This window comes from Engraulis encrasicolus, chromosome 2, assembly GCF_034702125.1.
Source record: "Engraulis encrasicolus isolate BLACKSEA-1 chromosome 2, IST_EnEncr_1.0, whole genome shotgun sequence".
NCBI classification, from domain to species: Eukaryota; Metazoa; Chordata; class Actinopteri; order Clupeiformes; family Engraulidae; genus Engraulis; species Engraulis encrasicolus.
Window position 1 is genome coordinate 46,703,397 of NC_085858.1, and position 18,883 is coordinate 46,722,279.

Below are 18,883 nucleotides of genomic sequence, written 5' to 3' on the forward strand. Positions count from 1 at the left end.
CAGAGAGCAAAATAACTACAGACAGACCATAACGTAGAACATTATCTAGAACAGTGGTTCTTAACCTGGGGTGCGGGCACCTCTTGGGGGTGCGCCGGAGATTCTAGGGGTTGCGCAGAATTTTGTTTGTGTTGAGGTTCTGCCCAAAATTATGGTTACAAACATTATAGTTAGGTCAAATTAAGACCAAATTATAACATGTTATGGTCCCCATTTTAAGTCATTAAAGTATTGATTAATGTCTCAAGCAAGAATCATTGTAATTGATCACTTTTTAAAAGAAAATAGTGCATATAAATGTGCAGAAGTTTGTGTTGGGGGTGCACGGCTTGTCTTCGGCACAGGAAAGGGGGTGCGTTGAGTAAAAAAGGTTAAGAACCACTGATCTAGAAGACCATAAAAGTGAGACCATGAGTTTCCACACTCCTGAGGACATTTTTTACGTACTTGAGTCCCGATGTGTTGGTTTTTCTGGAGGTCCACTTCGTTGACAGTCTTGGGCAGCTGTGATATGATGTCCAGGGTGAGGGAGGCCGTGCTGATGCGTTTGCTGGGGACGGTGTTGTTATTGTTGGACTGGTTTCCTTCAGCAGTCCTCTCCGCTTCCTGCAGTCGGCTCCTCAGCTGTTCAACCTGCAAAGTAAACACTGATGTCAGTCATTGACTGAGATGTCGTCACTCCACTTCAGCGTCTTGTTGAGTAGGGAGCGTGGTCATGAAGATGAATCACATACACAGTAGTAAGCCCAGCCGGATAGGAGTGTAGTGGTGTTACACAACACAGAGGGATTAGGGCAAGGGATGAGGTGCCAACAACATTGCATTGCAGGATTGCTTTGTGTCTGTGTGTGTCTCGTATTTATGATTCTGTCTAGCATCCTGAGATCTTTGTGTCTGAGTGTGTGTGTGTCATATTTATGATTCTGTGATGCGCCATGAGGTCTACTACAGCTGCTGCTACTGCTGCTGCTGCTGCTGCTGCTGCTGATGATGATGCTGATGATGATGAAGATAATGACAGCAATAGCCAAATGCCTGTGTTTAACCCCTTAAGATGCGGCTTTATACATTTGCTGTTACCAGTATGGTAATGACCAAGTCGTGGTGCATTGCTAAAGGGCCAGTGTTATGTCATAGCATTGTAGTGCTATGGTAGTTACATTTCAATGACTATTACAGCGTGCCACTGGAGGTACGGCGCACATTAAGGGGCTACAGGACAGGCACTATTTTTAACATTTAGCCCTCATGTAGTCCTCATCATTTTTTGTATGTTTGTTACTGTCTCGGTTATTTGGCTAATTTAGATTTTGTCTCAACTGGCTTTATAATGCCCATGTTCAGATTTTCATGCCCCGGAATGTCACAGATAAAATAACAAGAAATCACTGGAGTTAATGCCGACTAGAATGCCAGAACAGGTAGCCTAGTAAACCAGCGCCACCCGCTGGACGCCAAAAATGTTTGGCTGGCGAGTGGGTCTGGTCACGGATCGAAAACATTTTGAACACTAGTGTGCCCTGAGTCTGGCAAAACCAATCACAACGCAGAGATTTGTTTTGAATCAAAACGGGCGGGGTTTTGAGGGAGTGACGACGAAGCTCGCAACACCGTTGGGAGAGCACATCAACCACGGCAAAAATCGCTGATTGGTCAGAGCGCCGGCACGTTTGAAAAAACAACAGGTTGTTCCCATCAACAATCTTTGGATGTATCATTCATCGGGGCCAGACTACATTACACATCCAGTCTCACATTTAGGCAGGTTTATCAGGCTACAGAACAGGTGCACAGTCAGTCAGGTACACAGGAAATGACATCAGCAGGGCAGGTGCGTCCTTTTCTTATCAGCTACTGTACGTAAGACAACTTCACTACACACCACCACACCTTTCACACACCTTCTACCACTCCCTTTCTACCTTCCCACCACTCTTATCTCTGCTGCTCTATACAGGCCAGAGTGTAATGGATTATGAAGAGCAGGAAGCTCATAAACTGTACAAATAGTTCACATTAGTTCACATCCTTACGATTACGCTACATCTCAAAGGAGGTCATTCATTCATGTTGTCCAGATACATTTTTTGAAGATGATAACTTAGGGCTGGGCAATTCATCAAAAATAATGAAATTATGTTTATATTATGTGCTTCTCTACTATGAGTAACATTACATGTTTCTTTAGAAACACAGTACCATGTGTTGTCATGTGATTCTGCCAGTTCCGGTAAATTAATTTTGATTATACGTTCTGTTGCCCAGGCCCAATTGTGGTAAAACTCCAAAAAATGTATAGCTTAAATCTATTTGCATGTTGTCAACTTTGGTCACATTCTTCGACCCTATGAGAACTTGCCTTTTAAATGAGGAAAGAAAGTTTAAGATCGAGCCTATGGGGGACTAAACGTATGACAAGGACATGTTAGACTTCCAAGGACAAGGCACAACAGTCAGGCACACCCCCAACTCTACCGCAACTCTTAATATTACCTTTATTTCCTTCATGTTTAATAGAATAACTCTACTACTACTATTACTACTCAACTGTCCCAAACCCCCACCAGTGTTATAAGACCTACCACATTGACTAGGTCTCCAGAAAAGATCAATATTTTATAATGGGAACAGCATTTCTGAAGTTGGTTTACAAAAGTAATGTGCAAGCCATTTGTTATTTTTTTGAGACCGTCATAGCATATTTCACATCAAATTGCACAACATAGCCTTTCCAATGATGAATAGTCAAATTTTTGACACTGCCTAAAACCTCACTCACCTTCACTAATGAATGTTCTGCAGGGAACAGCACACCATCCCATGCAGTCAGGGCCACTAACAGCTTTGGCTGGTCCCAGGACAAAGTCATCTGAAAGGGCCCCCCAGCACCCCCTGTCCCTGTAGGGCACCCATCGCATGCAATACCTGATTGAGTAGCTCTCTCTCCTGGTCGGAGGCCTTAATCTGCTCAAAACCTAAAACCTCACCCACCTTCACTGATGAATGCTCTGCGGGGAACACAGCACCCAATCACATGCAGTACCTGATTGAACATGAATGAGTGCATACATGCAGTTCAGTATCCCGAATATGATCAGGATATTAAGTATCCCGAATTTGCGTTTGAGCATATAAATACGTCAGTATCCCGAATAAGTCCTTATCCCGAATACAGGGGCTTCCCATAGAACGCTGTTGCTGGTATCCAAGCTACACGCATTTGAAGAAAATTCTACAACGGCCAAGAATGCTGACTGGGATATTACGTTCTGTGCTCATACAGTGCCCTCCATAATTATTGGCACCCCTGGTTGAGATGTGTTTTTTAGCTTCCAAATATTTTTTTTTTTTTCTAAATAATATGGGACCTTAGTGGAAAAAAAGAGAAAAATCCAACCTTCAATACAAGTGCATTTATTCAGTGGGGAAAAAATCCCACATAAAGAAATAATTATTTGACATCAAATAATGTGTGTCACAATTATTAGCACCCCTGGTGTTAATATTTTGTACAACCCCCTTTTGCCAACAAAACAGCACCTAATCTTCTCCTATAATGTTTCACAAGATGGGAAAAGACAGAAAGAGGGATCTTCAGCCATTCCTCTTTGCAGAATCTCTCTAAATAATCTAGAGACCTGGGTCCTCTCCTCTGTACTCTCCTCTTCAGCTCACCCCACAGGTTCTCAATGGGGTTGAGGTCAGGGGACTGAGATGGCCATGGGAGGAGCTTGATTTTGTGTCTGGTGAACCATTTCTGTGTAGATTTGGCCATATGTTTAGGGTCATTGTCTTGCTGAAAGACCCAGTGACGACCCAGCTTCAGCTTTCGGGCAGAGGGCAACAGATTTTGATTTAAAATGTCCTGGTATTTCAAAGCATTCATGATGCCATGCACCCTAACAAGGTTCCCAGGGCCTTTGGAAGCGAAACAGCCCCACAGCATCACTGACCCACCCCCATACTTCACAGTGGGTATGAGGTGCTTTTCAGCATGCACATCTTTCGTGGTACGCCAGACCCACTTAGAGTGTTTGTTGCCAAAAACTCAATCTTGGTCTCATCTGACCAAAGCACACGGTCCCAGTTGAAGCCTCAATACCGCTTGGCGAACTCCAGACGCTTGCGTTTATGATTGTGAGTGAGGAAAGGTTTTCTCCGTGCATGCCTCCCAAACAGCTTGTTGGCGTGTAGACAGCGCCTGATGGTTGATTTGGAGACTTTGTGACCCCAGGATGCTACCATTTGGTGTAATTCTGTAACAGTGAGCTTTGGAGATCTTTTGATTTCTCTTACCATCCTCCTCACTGTGCGTGGTGGCAAAATAAACTTGGGTCCTCGTCCAGGCTTGTTTACCACTGTTCCAGTTGTTTTGAACTTCTTAATTATTCCTCTCACAGTGGATATGGGCAGCTGCAGTTGAGTGGCAATCTTCTTGTAGCCTCTGCCTGACCTGTGAAGGTCGACGCACATCTGCCTCACTTGTATGCTGTGTTCCTTTGTCTTTCCCATGTTTAAGAGTGGATAAGAGAAATGGCCTCGGTGTCACGTCATATTTATACCCCAGGGAAACAGGAAGTGATGAATTACTAATTAAATGTTCCTACATACTCTGGTAAACTTTGTAAACTACTGTAGAAATGACAGAAATGCTTCAATTATATTTATTTCCTTGGAATTGTTAAGGGTGCCAATAATTGTGGAACAGGTGATTTAATGAAAAATAATTATTTTTTAGTCAGGGATTTTTTTTTCTTACAATTCATTTGAGTTGAAGGCTACATTTTCCTACAATTTTCAGTGTGACAGTATTCTTCTGCAATAAACACTGAATTTATTTTAAGGCTTTTAACACATCTCAACCAGGGGTGCCAATAATTATGGAGGGCACTGTATAAACACCTTATCCTGAATATAATCATAACCGGGATATGCCTCACATTCGGGATACTGAACTGCATCTAAACGCACTCAGTGAATGTTCTGCGGGGAACACAGCACACCATCACATGCATACAGTACCTGGTTGAGGAGCTCTCTCTCCCGGCCGGAGGCCTTGCTCTGCTCCTCCAGGGCGCGCGAGTACTTGACGGCCTGCTCCAGGTTCCTGTCCTTCAGCCTGCTCAGCTCTCGGCTGCTCACCTCCCAGTCCTGCCTCAGCCTGCGGAGGATGCAAGGATACGAGGATGCAAACACTTTATTATACAGTATATATTATATTTGTGGGTTTTTCAACTTTATTTAGACAGGACAGTGCAGAATGGGGCAGGAATTGAGTGGGAGAGAGAGAGACGGGGGAGGATCGGGAAATGACCCGGGTCGGGAATCGAACTCGGGTCGCCCGCGTAACAGTCCAGTGCCCAGCCGACTAAGCCACGGCTGGGCCTGGATGCAGCCACTTCAGGCAAATCAACGCAAGGCACAAACCTCAGAGATGTCAGTCAAACTTAAAATGTCTTTGTGTACGTAATATTGATGGGTTGATATCAATTCAGCCAAAGAAAGGAGACACAAACTTTGGTGTGTGTGTGTGTGTGTGTGTGTATGCGTGCCTGCGTGTATGCGCGTACCTCTCCAGCTGGATGCGGTCAGTGCGTAGCTCCTGGGCCTTTCGTTCGGCACAGCTGCGTTCCTCCTCGGCCACGCGGCACCGCTGCGACAGGCGCCGCTCGCACACGCGGCTCGCACGCAGCTGCTCGCGAAGCTTACGCACCTCCAGCAGCAGGAACTGCGTCAGGCCCTCCGGACCGTCCTCCTCTGAGGGTGACAAGGGACACATTTCAAGATTCACTATGGGTTTTTTTTAGTGTTGCACTGTGATGGAGTGACCATCACTAGGGTTGTGGGTGTGTTCTGACTGTCACACCAACGAGCTTGGCTTGGCACACTGATCTTTGGCCGTAGCGGTCAGAGCCCCGGTTTACTACCCCAGAAGGTCTGGGTTCGAGTCCCGGCTGGGCAACTCTACTCCCCTTCGCTACATGCACCAATACCATTTTTTGGGCCCAATACCAATACCCAATACCTGACTGTGCAGTATCGGCCGATACCGATACCGATACCATACCGATACTACTCTGTTTGAAATGTACATACAGTATATATGAAGAGCTGCAGAGTGTCATACGAGCATCTGTAAATGGCATAGGTGGCCTATTTGTTGGTACTCGCCGATACCGATGCCACCATTTTAGAGCAGTATCGACGATACTGGTATCGGTATCGGTGCAACACTAGTTTTTTTTGTCTTTTTTTTGTTGGTCTTATTGACTTTATTTATGACAGAACAGTGCAGGTGGTGACAGAAAGCAAGTGGGCAGAGAGAGACGGGGAAGGGCCGGCAAAGGACCCGGGCCGGGAATCGAACCCGGATTAGCCACATGGTAGACGAGTGCCCCACCGTTAGCGCCACGGTAGGGCCTAGATTCACTATGTTTTGATACATCATGCCATCTTGGACTAGGGGCAATCGGCAATGAAATGTATGTTGCAATAGATGCTCCCTTTCTGTATAGTTAAGTGGAGAATGTCGAGAGTTGGGTGAGGCCCTGCGGACGTTCCCCTTTGGTGGACAAATTTCCAGATTCAAGATCGCTTTGTTAGGTGCGTGCCATCTTGGACTTGGGGTAACTGCCATTCAATTGTATGTTGTGTGTGTGTGGCAGATGCTCCTTTTTGTGTGGTAAAGTAAAGAATATGGGGCTCCTCTAATAACAAGCGACGCAGCAGGAACTGCGTCAGGCCCTCCAGACCGTCCTCTGACTGGAGATAAGGCAGGGACAAGTCAGGGACAAGTGGGGTGGGAGTCACGGACAATATGGGGGGATTCCAATATGCAAACTCCTATCCTCCCTTGATCACTTGCCTCCTCGTGACCTTGTGATGACGTCACTGACAACAGAATTGTATTTCAATATCTCACAAAAGCTCAATTCTAATGTGTCATTTTTCATTTGCAAACGGGATGGTGAATGAAAAATAGTCCCCCAAAAGTTGTTGTGGCTAGGCTGACAGCAGGGAAACTTCATTGTTTTCCAATCACATCACATCAGCAAAACGCGAAGCCACAAGTGAGTCCACATATTAGAAACCACCCCATGAGTTGAGGATATACACTGCATTCCACATTATTACGCAAATGACATTTTTCGCGGTTTCCCCAAATAATCAATACAAATGACAGTCATCATAATTTTCAAGTCATCAGTCATTAGAGTACAATTAAAACGTTTTTGAATGAACCTTCCAATGACATCTGTATTTTTTAAAAATAATAAAAAACTTAAAATGCTCTGTTCCACATTATTAAGCAAAATAGTTTTGTAGTGTTGTAATCCAAATTTCCAATTTACATCAAAACAGTTGGAATTTGGTACCTTCTAAATTACATTTCAATGTTCAATACTTGGTGATAAGCTCTTTTTCTTACTAACTGGAATGCTGCGTTTAACATTGAAGTCAATGGCAGGGCATTGTATGGGAGTTATGGAAGCCCAGATATCCTTGATGCTTTGCTCTCAACTGTTTTTGCTTGTTTGGTCTGGTGACCCACACTTCACTCTTCAATATACCCGTAGATTTCTATGCCACCTGTAGGTGCTTTGGTGGTATCGACATTCTAACTCACCAGACATAAAACCCCATTGAAAATGAATGGGATGTTATGTCTGGTGAGTTAGAACGTCATCACCTTCAAAGCACCTAAACGTGGCAGGGAAATCTACGGGTATATTGAAGAGTGAAGTGTGGGTCACCAGACCAAACAAACAAAAACAGCTGAGAGCAAAGCATCAAGGATATCTGGGCTTCCACAATTCCCATGCAATGCCCTGCCATTGACTTCAATGTTAAATGCAGCATTCCAGTTACAGCTTATAACCAAGTTTTGAACATTGAAATGTAATTTAGATGGTACCAAATGCCCACTGTTTTGATGTAAATGGGAAAAAAAAGAAAGAAATTTGGAAAACAACACTACAAAACTGTTTTGCGTAATAATTTGGAACAGAGCATTTTGGGCATTTTAAGTTTTTTAATATTTTAAAAAATACCATTATCATTGGTAGGTTCATTCAAAAACGCTTTAATTGTACTCTAATGGCTGATGACTTGAAAATTATGACGACTGTCATTTGTATTGATTATTTGGGGAAACAGCGAAAAATGTCATTTGCGTAATAATGTGGAATGCGGTGTATAAGAAAGGAAGCGGTTGAACGAAGTTGGAGCAGCACAGAGGAATGTGTGGTCAGGTCACAATTCAACATGGCTACACAGGAACTGGGTCACTCAGGTCCTAGGGACCGTCTTCCTCTGTGTAAGATAAGAAGGGGACAAGTCTCCAGTTTCAAGATTCATTTTGTTTTGATAGGCACATGTCATCATGAACCACTGACAGTGAAATGTATGTTACTGGCCACAGAAGTTCATTTATGTATAATAAAATAAAGACTACAAGCCATCCAAAAATAATAAATTCAGAGGGAACTGCATTAAGCCCTTGGGACCGTCCATCCTCCTCTGGGGAAGATAAGGGAGGGTCAAAGGTCATGAGTGGAAAGGAGAGAGTTGAACTTTACTTGAACTTGATGAGGCAAAGCAGCACGGCCACAATTCGTCAACATGGCTGTGCCTGCAATTCAAGCATTCTGACTGAACTGAATTGCCACGACACATGGCCGACACAATACAAGTTGTACAAGGACAAAGGATTGATACACAAACCTTGTAAATGTGTACCTCAGTATATACAGATGCAAGTGCATGTATGTGCCTTATAAAAAGCACAATAATCACAAACAGATCAGCAGCATCAGCTGCTTCAAAATAGCTAATTTAGTCATTTGTTTTTAACGTGCAAAATTACATACACACTCTCTCTCTCTCTCTCTCTCTCTCTCTCTCTCTCTCTCTCTCTCTCTCTCTCTCTCTCTCTCTCTCTCTCTCTCTCTCACACACACACACACACACACACACACACACACACACACACACACACACACACACACACACACACACAACACACACACACACACAAACACACACACACACACACACACAAACAAACAAACACACACACACACACACATACATTCTCTCTCTCTCTCACACACACACACACACGCACACACACACAAGACACAAGACACAAGACACAAGACACAACACACACACACACAAACACGTACCTAGCAGGCAGGAACAGCGCTGGGTGGGCTCCCGTCCGGTCAGCTGTGTGAACTGCTCTGGGTGGTAGAACTCCAGGGACTCCATGAAGGCCTGCAGGCCGCGATGGCCGCGCTTATGGAGGATGTCCAGCAGGCGACCTGACACACAGGGGTCACACAGGGGTCATACAGGGGTCACAGCAAGGTTTACGGTCGCAGCAGTGGCAGTTCTAGACCACATATACCTGGGTGGCCAGTCCAAAAAAGGGAGGAAAAAGGCCAATATGAAGGCCAATACGGCCGCAACGCGTAGGCCCATGTGTTTTAAAACAGAATTGCCAAGTTGAATTAAAGGCTTTTTTATATTTTTCTCAAATCTCAGAGTGTCTCTGCTTTTTTTTTGGACTTACACTTCACCCGGTACAGATGAGCACCTGAGTAATATTGTCTTGCAAAGTCTCCTGAGCGCTTTAAGCCCTTTAGTGTCTTCTCATACCTGGGTGGCCAATTCATTGTTAGGACAAAACAGGTTACTATTCACTCTTAAATTTTTATAGTAACCTTTTCATTCATTTTCATTACAAATGAATATTCGAAAGCCACCATGTCTCCCCTTCTAGAACCACTTCTGGTCACAGGAACATCAGCAGACGGCCTAACAGGGGTCACCCGGGGGTCACAGTGGGGTTAGAGGTCAGAGGAATGAATGGGGGCGGCATGGTAGCCAGTCTGCGCCCTCCTAGTGACGCAACACCTTTGGCGGCGTTGCTTCTATCAGATCGAATCTCGATTGCAAGTCTATGATAATCAGGCAAGCGGCATGGCTCAGTGGGCTAGTGCTAGCCAGGCTGTGCCCTCCTAGTGACGCAACACTTTCAGCGTCGCAACTAGTCAGGTCAAGAGCAATGCAAGTACTTTCTGAGCTCCCGAAAAATCGGGAACTCCTCCGACTTTGTCGGGACACAAACAACCATTAGCAAAACAAGGGAGGCGGGTTAACCAAGTTGAGTACCTCGTTATCTGTTTGATGTGTGTGTGTGTGTGTGTGTGTGTGTGTGTGTGTGTGTGTGTGTGTGTGTGTGTGTGTGTGTGTGTGTGTGTGTGTGTGTGTGTGTGCGTGCGCGCGTGTATACTAGGCCCTCACCGGCCTTGCTGATCCGCAGCGGGTACAGCACGGAGTTGAGCACCTCGTCCTCGTCCTGTTCGTCGATGACCTTGCACTGCCGCAGGTAGGGCGTCATCTTCACCGGGTTGAGGATGCGCGTTAGCTTGTGGCGCACGCCCTCGATGCGCTCCCACCACTCCTCCACGCGCTCCTCACACCAGGGGGGGTCCTCCTCTTGGCCCTCCCCCTCCCCCTCTCTCTCCCCCTCCCCCTCACTACCACCGTCCTCTCCCTCTCCCTCTCCTCCATCCTGCGTCGTCCTCTTCTTCTTCTTTTTCTTCTGCTCTTCTCTCGCCCACACTGGCATACCTGTGAAAAGGAAAACAAACACACCCACCTTCACTGTCTTATCAAATAATGTGCGTGTTCAAACACGTCAAAGGCATGTGATGTACTGATGTCTCTTCTATAGGTGAATAAATCTATGGAAAAAACCCACCCAACCCGAAAAAAATGGATACAAAAGGGTTTTTCATGGATTCTGTTTCTATTGGACATGCTAAATAATAAAAATCTAGGAAAATCTGACTTGGGGAAACGGGTTATTTTCAACATGGCTGCTAGAGGCTTATGATAAGGGTCTGGAGACACTACATGCCAATAGGCCAAATTTTTTATCTTGTGGATATCATCACGAAACTCTATCCGGTGATTCCTCGCATATACAGTATATGAGAAAAAAAATGTTCCACTGGATGATCTCAGATTCCCCATAGTGACACAATCCATGAAAAAAACTTTTGTATCATTTTTTTGGGGTTTACTCGCCTACTACAACATAGGTTATACATGTAGTATACGGGTCAATGATGATTTAGCAGTAGCACATGTCAAGGTTAGAGGTCAATTTCCAATACCCGATATTTGGGGCCGATATGGGTTAAAAAAAAAGGTCAAAAATTGACAAATATTCCAGGTCTCAAGTTAAAAATAAACATTCCTTTAACATTATCAAATTGAGGTAGAACTTGTAACATTTAAACACCCACTCTAACAATCAAGTAATGTCTAACAATCAAGTAATAAAAAAATAAAGTGTCTTGGTGCTTTAAAAAAAACCCGAACGACAGAAAATAATAAATATTGCGTATCAGCCAAAACCACACGCTTATCAGCCGATACGATACACTTAAAATATGCAAATATTGGCCCGATATCGGACCGGTATATATATTGGTCTATCCTTACTCATGGTGGTGCAACCACAGCCAATGCCACTATTGTATGGATTACAATAATACGCGTGCCTTAATTAACAGATTAATAATTCCTTACAATTTTGGTCACAGTCAGGTAGTAACATTGGCTCTGTACAAAGTCAAGCAATAACATTGGCTCTGCACAAACTTTGCAAAATGTATGTTCATCATCATCATTCCTACCATACAGGCACATGGCATTTTATTGATGTTTTTACATTTGGGTTTTCTAACAACAATGCATGTATGCACACCAGGAATTACAAAGTAAGCACACATCCATTAAAAAATATTTAAGTGCACACCCACAGTCTTCAAGCTCGACATTGTTCAAGCTTGATGAAAAATGATGACGAAAATGTTTTGTGTGGGAGTGATATCTGTTGTCATAACACACTACAACAATTGTTCTCCAGTACGCATATTAGTGTATGGATGATTAAGGCATTTAATACACTACTGTATGTGCACTTAGCAATATACCTTAGAAAATCAGCAAGTGGAGTACAGTACAGATAAGAGTAGGATGTGATAGGTGCACATGAGAAAATGCCATTTTATTATTTGACCACACACAAGCTTCAAGATAAGAGAGGTAAATATGAATGTTCTGCTGTGTGCAACATTCAGTGTTGCAGCTAGGGCTCTAACGATATTATATCGAACCGACAATTGCAATACGCAGTGTCACGATACTCCTTAACCACTAGGCCACAACTTCCCACTCTTAAACTTCTACTCTCCAACCAATGCAACTGATCTCCAACTCATTCAACTAATCTTCAGCAAATGATCATTAACCTTTTAAATATGAGGTAACTTCCAATTATACACAATTCATTTAATGGTGATTTAAAATCAAACCAAAACAATATGGGGACCAAAGTGGATTCGGAACGTTGGGGAAGAATCTGTCTACACAAACATCCATGTCTGTTTGTTTTAGTTGTTTCAACTCAGGGGTGAATTTCTCGAAACCAAAGTTGCTTACTACATTAACTACTTTGTTGCTTTCAATGCATTTTCCCATTGGCAACTACCGAAGTTGCTAACAGGCTAACAACTTCCATTTTGAGAAACTCACCCCAGATTAGTATGTGTAAACTTAATGCTTTGTGTGTTTTGAGGCAGATTAGCAGATCAAAGTAAATGTGGGCATAGTGGCATGACATTGCGTGTAGACGCAGCACTCCCATCTGCACCTGCAGGAGTGTGGGAGTCTGGTGTGATGGTCGATCTATACGGGCTGGACTGGGGGAGGGAGGCGTATACGGCATGCTCGTAGTTTCAGGGGAAAAGAATGCAGACTTTTGTCAGAACTTTTACTCTCACACTCCCCAACATACACACACACAGTCACAGACACACAGTCACACAGACACAGACACACACACACACACACACACACACACACACACACACACACACACACACACACACACACACACACACACACACACACAGATACACACACACACACACACACACACACACACGCACACACACACACACACACACACACACACTCGCGCACACACACACACACACACACACACACGCACGCACGCACGCACGCACGCACGCACACACGCACGCACGCACGCACGCACACACGCACGCACGCACGCACACACACACACACAAACACAAACACACAGAGATAAAAATGGCAAGTAGGTCAAGATGTGTGGGTAAAATGGCTGGGGGCCTGGTGCTCCCGGATCTCCCTTCGGAACGCTTCACTGGCCTATCACAAAGGACAGAGTACACAAAATACATCCACACACACACACCACTGACGGTAATGGATGGCCACGACTAAGGCCCTACACTCATCACTTGGATAGTAACAAAACAAACGGCATGTCTAAACACACCACACCTAAGTTACGAGAAGTCCATGCCTTCAATAGAGTGAACAACTACAACACCCCTTTCTAGAAATTAAAAGCAATCATAACCTATTGAATTAGCCAAACTATTTGTTGACTCACTCACCTGCTTACAAAGCTGAAAATTATAGGTCTACTACGTCAGCGGCTCATGAAGCAGAGAGAGTATGTAAGTGTATACGCTACTAGTGTTTCCTCACGTGGAACTGATACTCATAGGAACTGAAGTTACTTGAATTACATTAAGATACAATGAAACAAAAAGACCTCAGCTTCCCACACTGCAGAATCCAAATGTGAAGGAGGGAAAAATGTGTTCCAGCAGATAACATAATTTAATTTTCTTCCCGCCCGGGTGGTTATAGTATTACAGCAATTCCTCAGATGCTTTCCTTTTCCCACCAAAAACCACAATGGACAACAACATGTAGATTGAAAGTTGTTCTCAATCTCATCCTGATGTCTGCCTGAGCGCAGCTGATGTAATTAGGGAAGCATTTCACTGTTATATCGCAAACCATTTGGGTTCAATAAAGTTCATTCCTTCATTCATCCCTCCCTCACTGTACACTCTCAAAAGCACCCATGCATCCCTGAAACTGCACTTCAATTACATTACTTCACACTGCATTTCGCAGACGCTTTATAACCAAAGCGACTTACAAATGAGGACATAACTAGACTGCCTGTGCAGTCGCCTTCGACTGCTTAAGGTATATCCCCGAAACGCGACGCTTCCAGTCCCCCATCATTCCTACCACTCCCGTCCACCATTTCGTAAACGTATATGATACATACAGACGTGACATGACGTGCATAGGCTTAAACCCAAACGACTATTGTGAAAATGAAGCAAAAAATGGGGCAAATAGTAATACTCTTTTAATGGTTCAGTGGATATACCACATTAGGTACAGTGTAATAACCAGTGTAACAATATTTAATACAATGTAATTTTTTTACTTACATCATGTGTTTGTGCGTAAGTGGTATTACATGGTATTGCATATTGTTACACTGGTATTACACTATATTACATGGTATTGCATACTGTTACACTCGTTATTACACTGTACCTGATATTGCATATTGTTACACTGGTATTACACTAGTATTACATGGTATTAAATATTGTTACATTGGTTATTACACTGTACCTAATATGGTAGACTCACTGAAATGGTGAACCATTAAAATAAGGTGTTACCGGGCAAATCAATCCACCCAGTCAGAAGTTATGGGCCAAATGAAAATTCCGCCATTTTGAAAGTGTTGTCTTCCAAACTCGAATCAGTTCATGAACCTACCCTAGAGCATTCACACACAAAATCTGGGACAAATCCATCCACCCGGTCAGTAGTTATGGGCCAAAGAATAATTCGGCCATCTTGAATTCAGCCATCTTGAAAGTGTTGACCTCCAAACTAGAATCAGTTCATGAACCTACCCTAGAGCATTCACACGCCAAATCTGGGACAAATCCATCCACCCGGTCAGAAGTTATGGACCAAACAAAAATTCGGCCATCTTGAATTCGGCCATCTTGAAAGTGTTGACCTCCCAACTCGAAGCAGTTCATGAACCTACCCTAGAGCATTCACACACCAAATCTGGGACAAATCCATCCACCCGGTCAGAAGTTATGGACCAAACAAAAATTCGGCCATCTTGAATTCAGCCATCTTGAAAGTGTTGACCTCCCAACTCGAAGCAGTTCATGAACCTACCCTAGAGCATTCACACACCAAATCTGGGACAAATCCATCCACCCGGTCAGAAGTTATGGACCAAACAAAAATTCGGCCATCTTGAATTCAGCCATCTTGAAAGTGTTGACCTCCAAACTCGAATCAGTTCATGAACCTGCCCTAGAGCATTCACCCCAAAAATCTGGGACAAATCCAAACATCCGTTCAAAAGTTATCGCGTTAACACGAAAGACCTAACGCGGCGGACGCGGACGCGGACGCGGACGCGGACGCGGCGGCGGCGGCGCACGCAAAACCATTACATCCCCGACGCTCCGCGTTTCGGGGATATAATCATAGCCAACATCACTAGCAGATACAAAGTGCACAGGCAATATACAGAACAACAAGTACATATGCAAAGAAGGGTCAGTTAGTTGGGTTTTTGTGTGTGTGGGTTTTTTTTGCAAGGTAGAGTACACACACACACACACACATACATACACATCTTGTCAAGAGTCTGGCCTGAGGCTACGGCAGCCCAAACATTAGTCTTGTAGATAGTCAGAAAAGAGGAGAGTCTTTACTTGCTTCTTGAAGGCTGCAAGAGATGTACAAATTTCCACCACAATCAGCCCCAGGGTCAAAGACGGGCAAAAAGAAATTGTAAAAAAAAAGATGTATCGCACACCAATAAAGTCTTTCTTGAGGTGCTGGCTGCCTGAGCATACAAATGTTAAAGAAAATGAAGTTTGAAGAAGGCCAGACGGCCGAAACGTCACTTCACCAATAAAACATGGAGCAGAGTGTGGGGCAAAAAGAAATTGTCATTCAGTGTAACGGATACCTTCTGCTGACTGTAACTGTAAAAAACATGACTCTTTTTATTTATTTCTTTTTTCCAGTGAATTTATGAAAGCCTCGGCTGTCATCCATTCACTTGAAACAATTTAAAAATCATGTTTTCTTACCTTTACAGTCAGCAGAAGGTATCCATTACACTGAACGACAATGCCATTTTGCACGTCTTTGACCCCCCAGAATTCTTGGCCAGCTCATCAAACAGGGTTTTGACATTCCACTCACTATCAAAACCTCCCCGTGTCAGCTGAAACGATCATCCTTCGTGGAATCTAATTTAGCCTCACTCAAAACATGGGCACCAGATTGCGAAAGAGAATTGGTCAAAAAGCATGTTACAGCTTTGGCATACAACATCATTCATAAATTAGGACATGCAGACATTAACACTAATATGTCAATCCGTGCATGCAGCTGTCTGTCCAAAGAAATAGACTATGTTATTCACATAGGACACTAGGGCAGTCATGGGTAAGCAGTTAGGGCGTCATACTTGTAGCCTAAAGGTTGCCGGTTCGACTCCCGACCCGCCAGGTTGGTGGGGGGAGTAATTAACCAGTGCTCTCCCCCATCCTCCTCCATGACTGAGGTACCGTGAGCATGGTACCGTCCCGCTGCGTGACGGCTCCCTTTGGGGCGCCATTGGGGGCTGCCCCCTTGCATGGGTGAGGCTGAGCATAAATGCAATTTCATTGTATGCAGTTTGTAGTGAATTCTTGTGTGCTGTGGAGTCACAATGACTATGGGAGTTGGAGTTTCCCAGGTGGGCTTTAGGGCAGTCATTATGAATTGTTCGGTAGTCCAGGGGTCCCCAACCTTTCTGGGTTTGAGGGCTACCAAGGGCTACCTGAGGGTTACCGAGGGCTACCCGAGGGCTACTTTTGTTCAAAATCCTCTACTGATGTCTTGACATCATTCCCAAATCACACTATGATTGAATGATAATTTGCTTATAAAGACATAATTTCATATTTAAATTAAAGAAAACACTAACTGTGACTAATAGCTTATAGTCGTCACTATTTATTAACATCCTTGGAGGGCACCTCAGGAGCCCCTGGAGGGCTACCTGGCGCCCGCTGGCACCACATTGGTGACACCTGCGGTAGTCTTTGTCTGTCATAATCCAATCACAACTACTGTAGTCTCAGCATGCGGATGGATGGGCCCGACCACAGGCCTATTCACTCTTTGCTGTAAACTCTCAACTGCATCATAACAACATTACAGTCACATTGTAGAGTCTGCATTAACTGATTAAGACTTGGTCATTACCATTTAGGTCACAAAAAGGCTATACCAAGGCCTGTGCAAAGGTGTGCAAAGAGGTTGAAGATAGTTTAACTTTAGATGTGTAAATGCTTAACGTTAAATGTTTATCATTGGCAGACCAATGGTGCCTGAATCCAGGGAGTTTCCAGGAGTGTTAACTGTATGTAGTAGACATACCACCAACTGTAATGGTGATCCCCATTGTGATTTTATAGTGTTTGCACACATCAAGTAACCTGGTTAATTTAACATGCATTCCTAACATGCATGTTATATGTACGTCAGCCCATTGAGATGTTAATTGTCAAACAGTGGTGTAGCTGTAGTGTTTATGCGCGAGAAGGATGTCACATGACCTGATGCAATTCTTTAGACTATACAGAGCAAGTTCAAACAGGCCTTCGGATGTTGGAATCTTCTCATTCATTCTCTCTCTCTCTCTCTCTCTCTCTCTCTCTCTCTCTCTCTCTCTCTCTCTCTCTCTCTCTCTCTCTGCCACACACACACACACACGCCGAGTGCATAAGGAATAAAGTGGTCTTTTTGATGCTGTCGAATGCTCATCAAACGACCGAATGGTGTGCGTAATAGGCATCGTAATTCCACGGCATCCCAACTCCAAGCCAGCAATAGTATTTCTCCCCAGGCCACATACCACCCGTGCAACTTTAAATGTATGCGAAATTATCCACGTACAGCCAAGCAGCCAGCTATTCTTCACTTTTGTTATTAGAACGCCCTAATAAAATGTAAGTTAAAGATAAGTTACGCATGTAACGTCAATCAAAGAAATGACAAACATTCTAAGGCAGAGAGATAAACGGTACGCACTTACCACTCATGGCCACCGTTGGATAAGGTCCAGGAAATGCGAACAAGAAACAAGTTAACGGCCAGAAGATATAACACTGCCAAGAAACAAACACCTGGCGGGCTACCTATACATCTGCTAAAGAACACAACACACTGCGCCGTGTCCCATGAGTTTAACTGTCACCTCACTTCTGTCAGATTAGCCTCCTGCCTTCTCAACGCCCACTAGAGCTAGAGCTCTACAACTAAACGCCCACTACTTCTTTCCTCGTAAACGACTCATGCGGTTAAGTTGAAGAAATATACGATGACGTTGAAGGGGTTTTCTTTACAACATTTGACGACGGTAATGGTCAGTTTGTTTGAACATCGATAATAATATAGTCGACCCTAAAGATTAAAAAAAAGACTCAGCGCAGCCAAAGGTAGCCTACTTGGAGATAATGCGCGCGCCTGTATGCAACTGCGCCACTTTACAGCAGGTGGCGTATGGGTCCCAGACAAGAACTTTACAACGTAGTTGTAGTAGTTTCGGTGTTGTGTAGTAGTAGTAGTAGGCAACATGTGGTGTTGGTCCTGTATAGTTTTGGAAAATCTTCAAAAAGAAATCCCCACATTTTAAAGAGGGCTTCTTTAACTCCCCACAGGTAGCCTACCCTATGCCTGCAGGTATATTACTCACAGTGAAACCTGACTCATCAATCAGTTCACATGCCCTCCAAGAGGCAGATGAGGATATCGACAACAGTCATGCTGTTAAAAACAAACACTGTGTAGCCTATGCCTTGTGTCTGCAGTAGGGCCTATGTCATTCATTGCTCCACTG

The 18,883-nt window shown here is 44.0% G+C and overlaps 1 protein-coding gene across 2 annotated transcripts in view; it reads right to left on the bottom strand.

Moving 5' to 3' along the window:
• Nucleotides 1–18,466, bottom strand: part of zmp:0000000896 (caspase recruitment domain-containing protein 10) — a 49,792-nt gene extending 31,326 nt beyond the window's left edge. For both annotated transcript variants that reach the window (XM_063216310.1, XM_063216305.1), the window contains exons 1-6: nt 18,080–18,466; nt 10,312–10,641; nt 9,189–9,326; nt 5,571–5,757; nt 5,023–5,161; nt 448–633 (exon numbers count right to left, since the gene is read on the bottom strand). In XM_063216310.1, the coding sequence (XP_063072380.1) occupies nt 448–633; nt 5,023–5,161; nt 5,571–5,757; nt 9,189–9,326; nt 10,312–10,641; nt 18,080–18,086 (987 nt within the window). In that variant the 5' untranslated portion in view covers nt 18,087–18,466. The remainder of the gene's footprint in view (nt 1–447; nt 634–5,022; nt 5,162–5,570; nt 5,758–9,188; nt 9,327–10,311; nt 10,642–18,079) is intronic.
• Nucleotides 18,467–18,883: the final 417 nt, after the last annotated feature.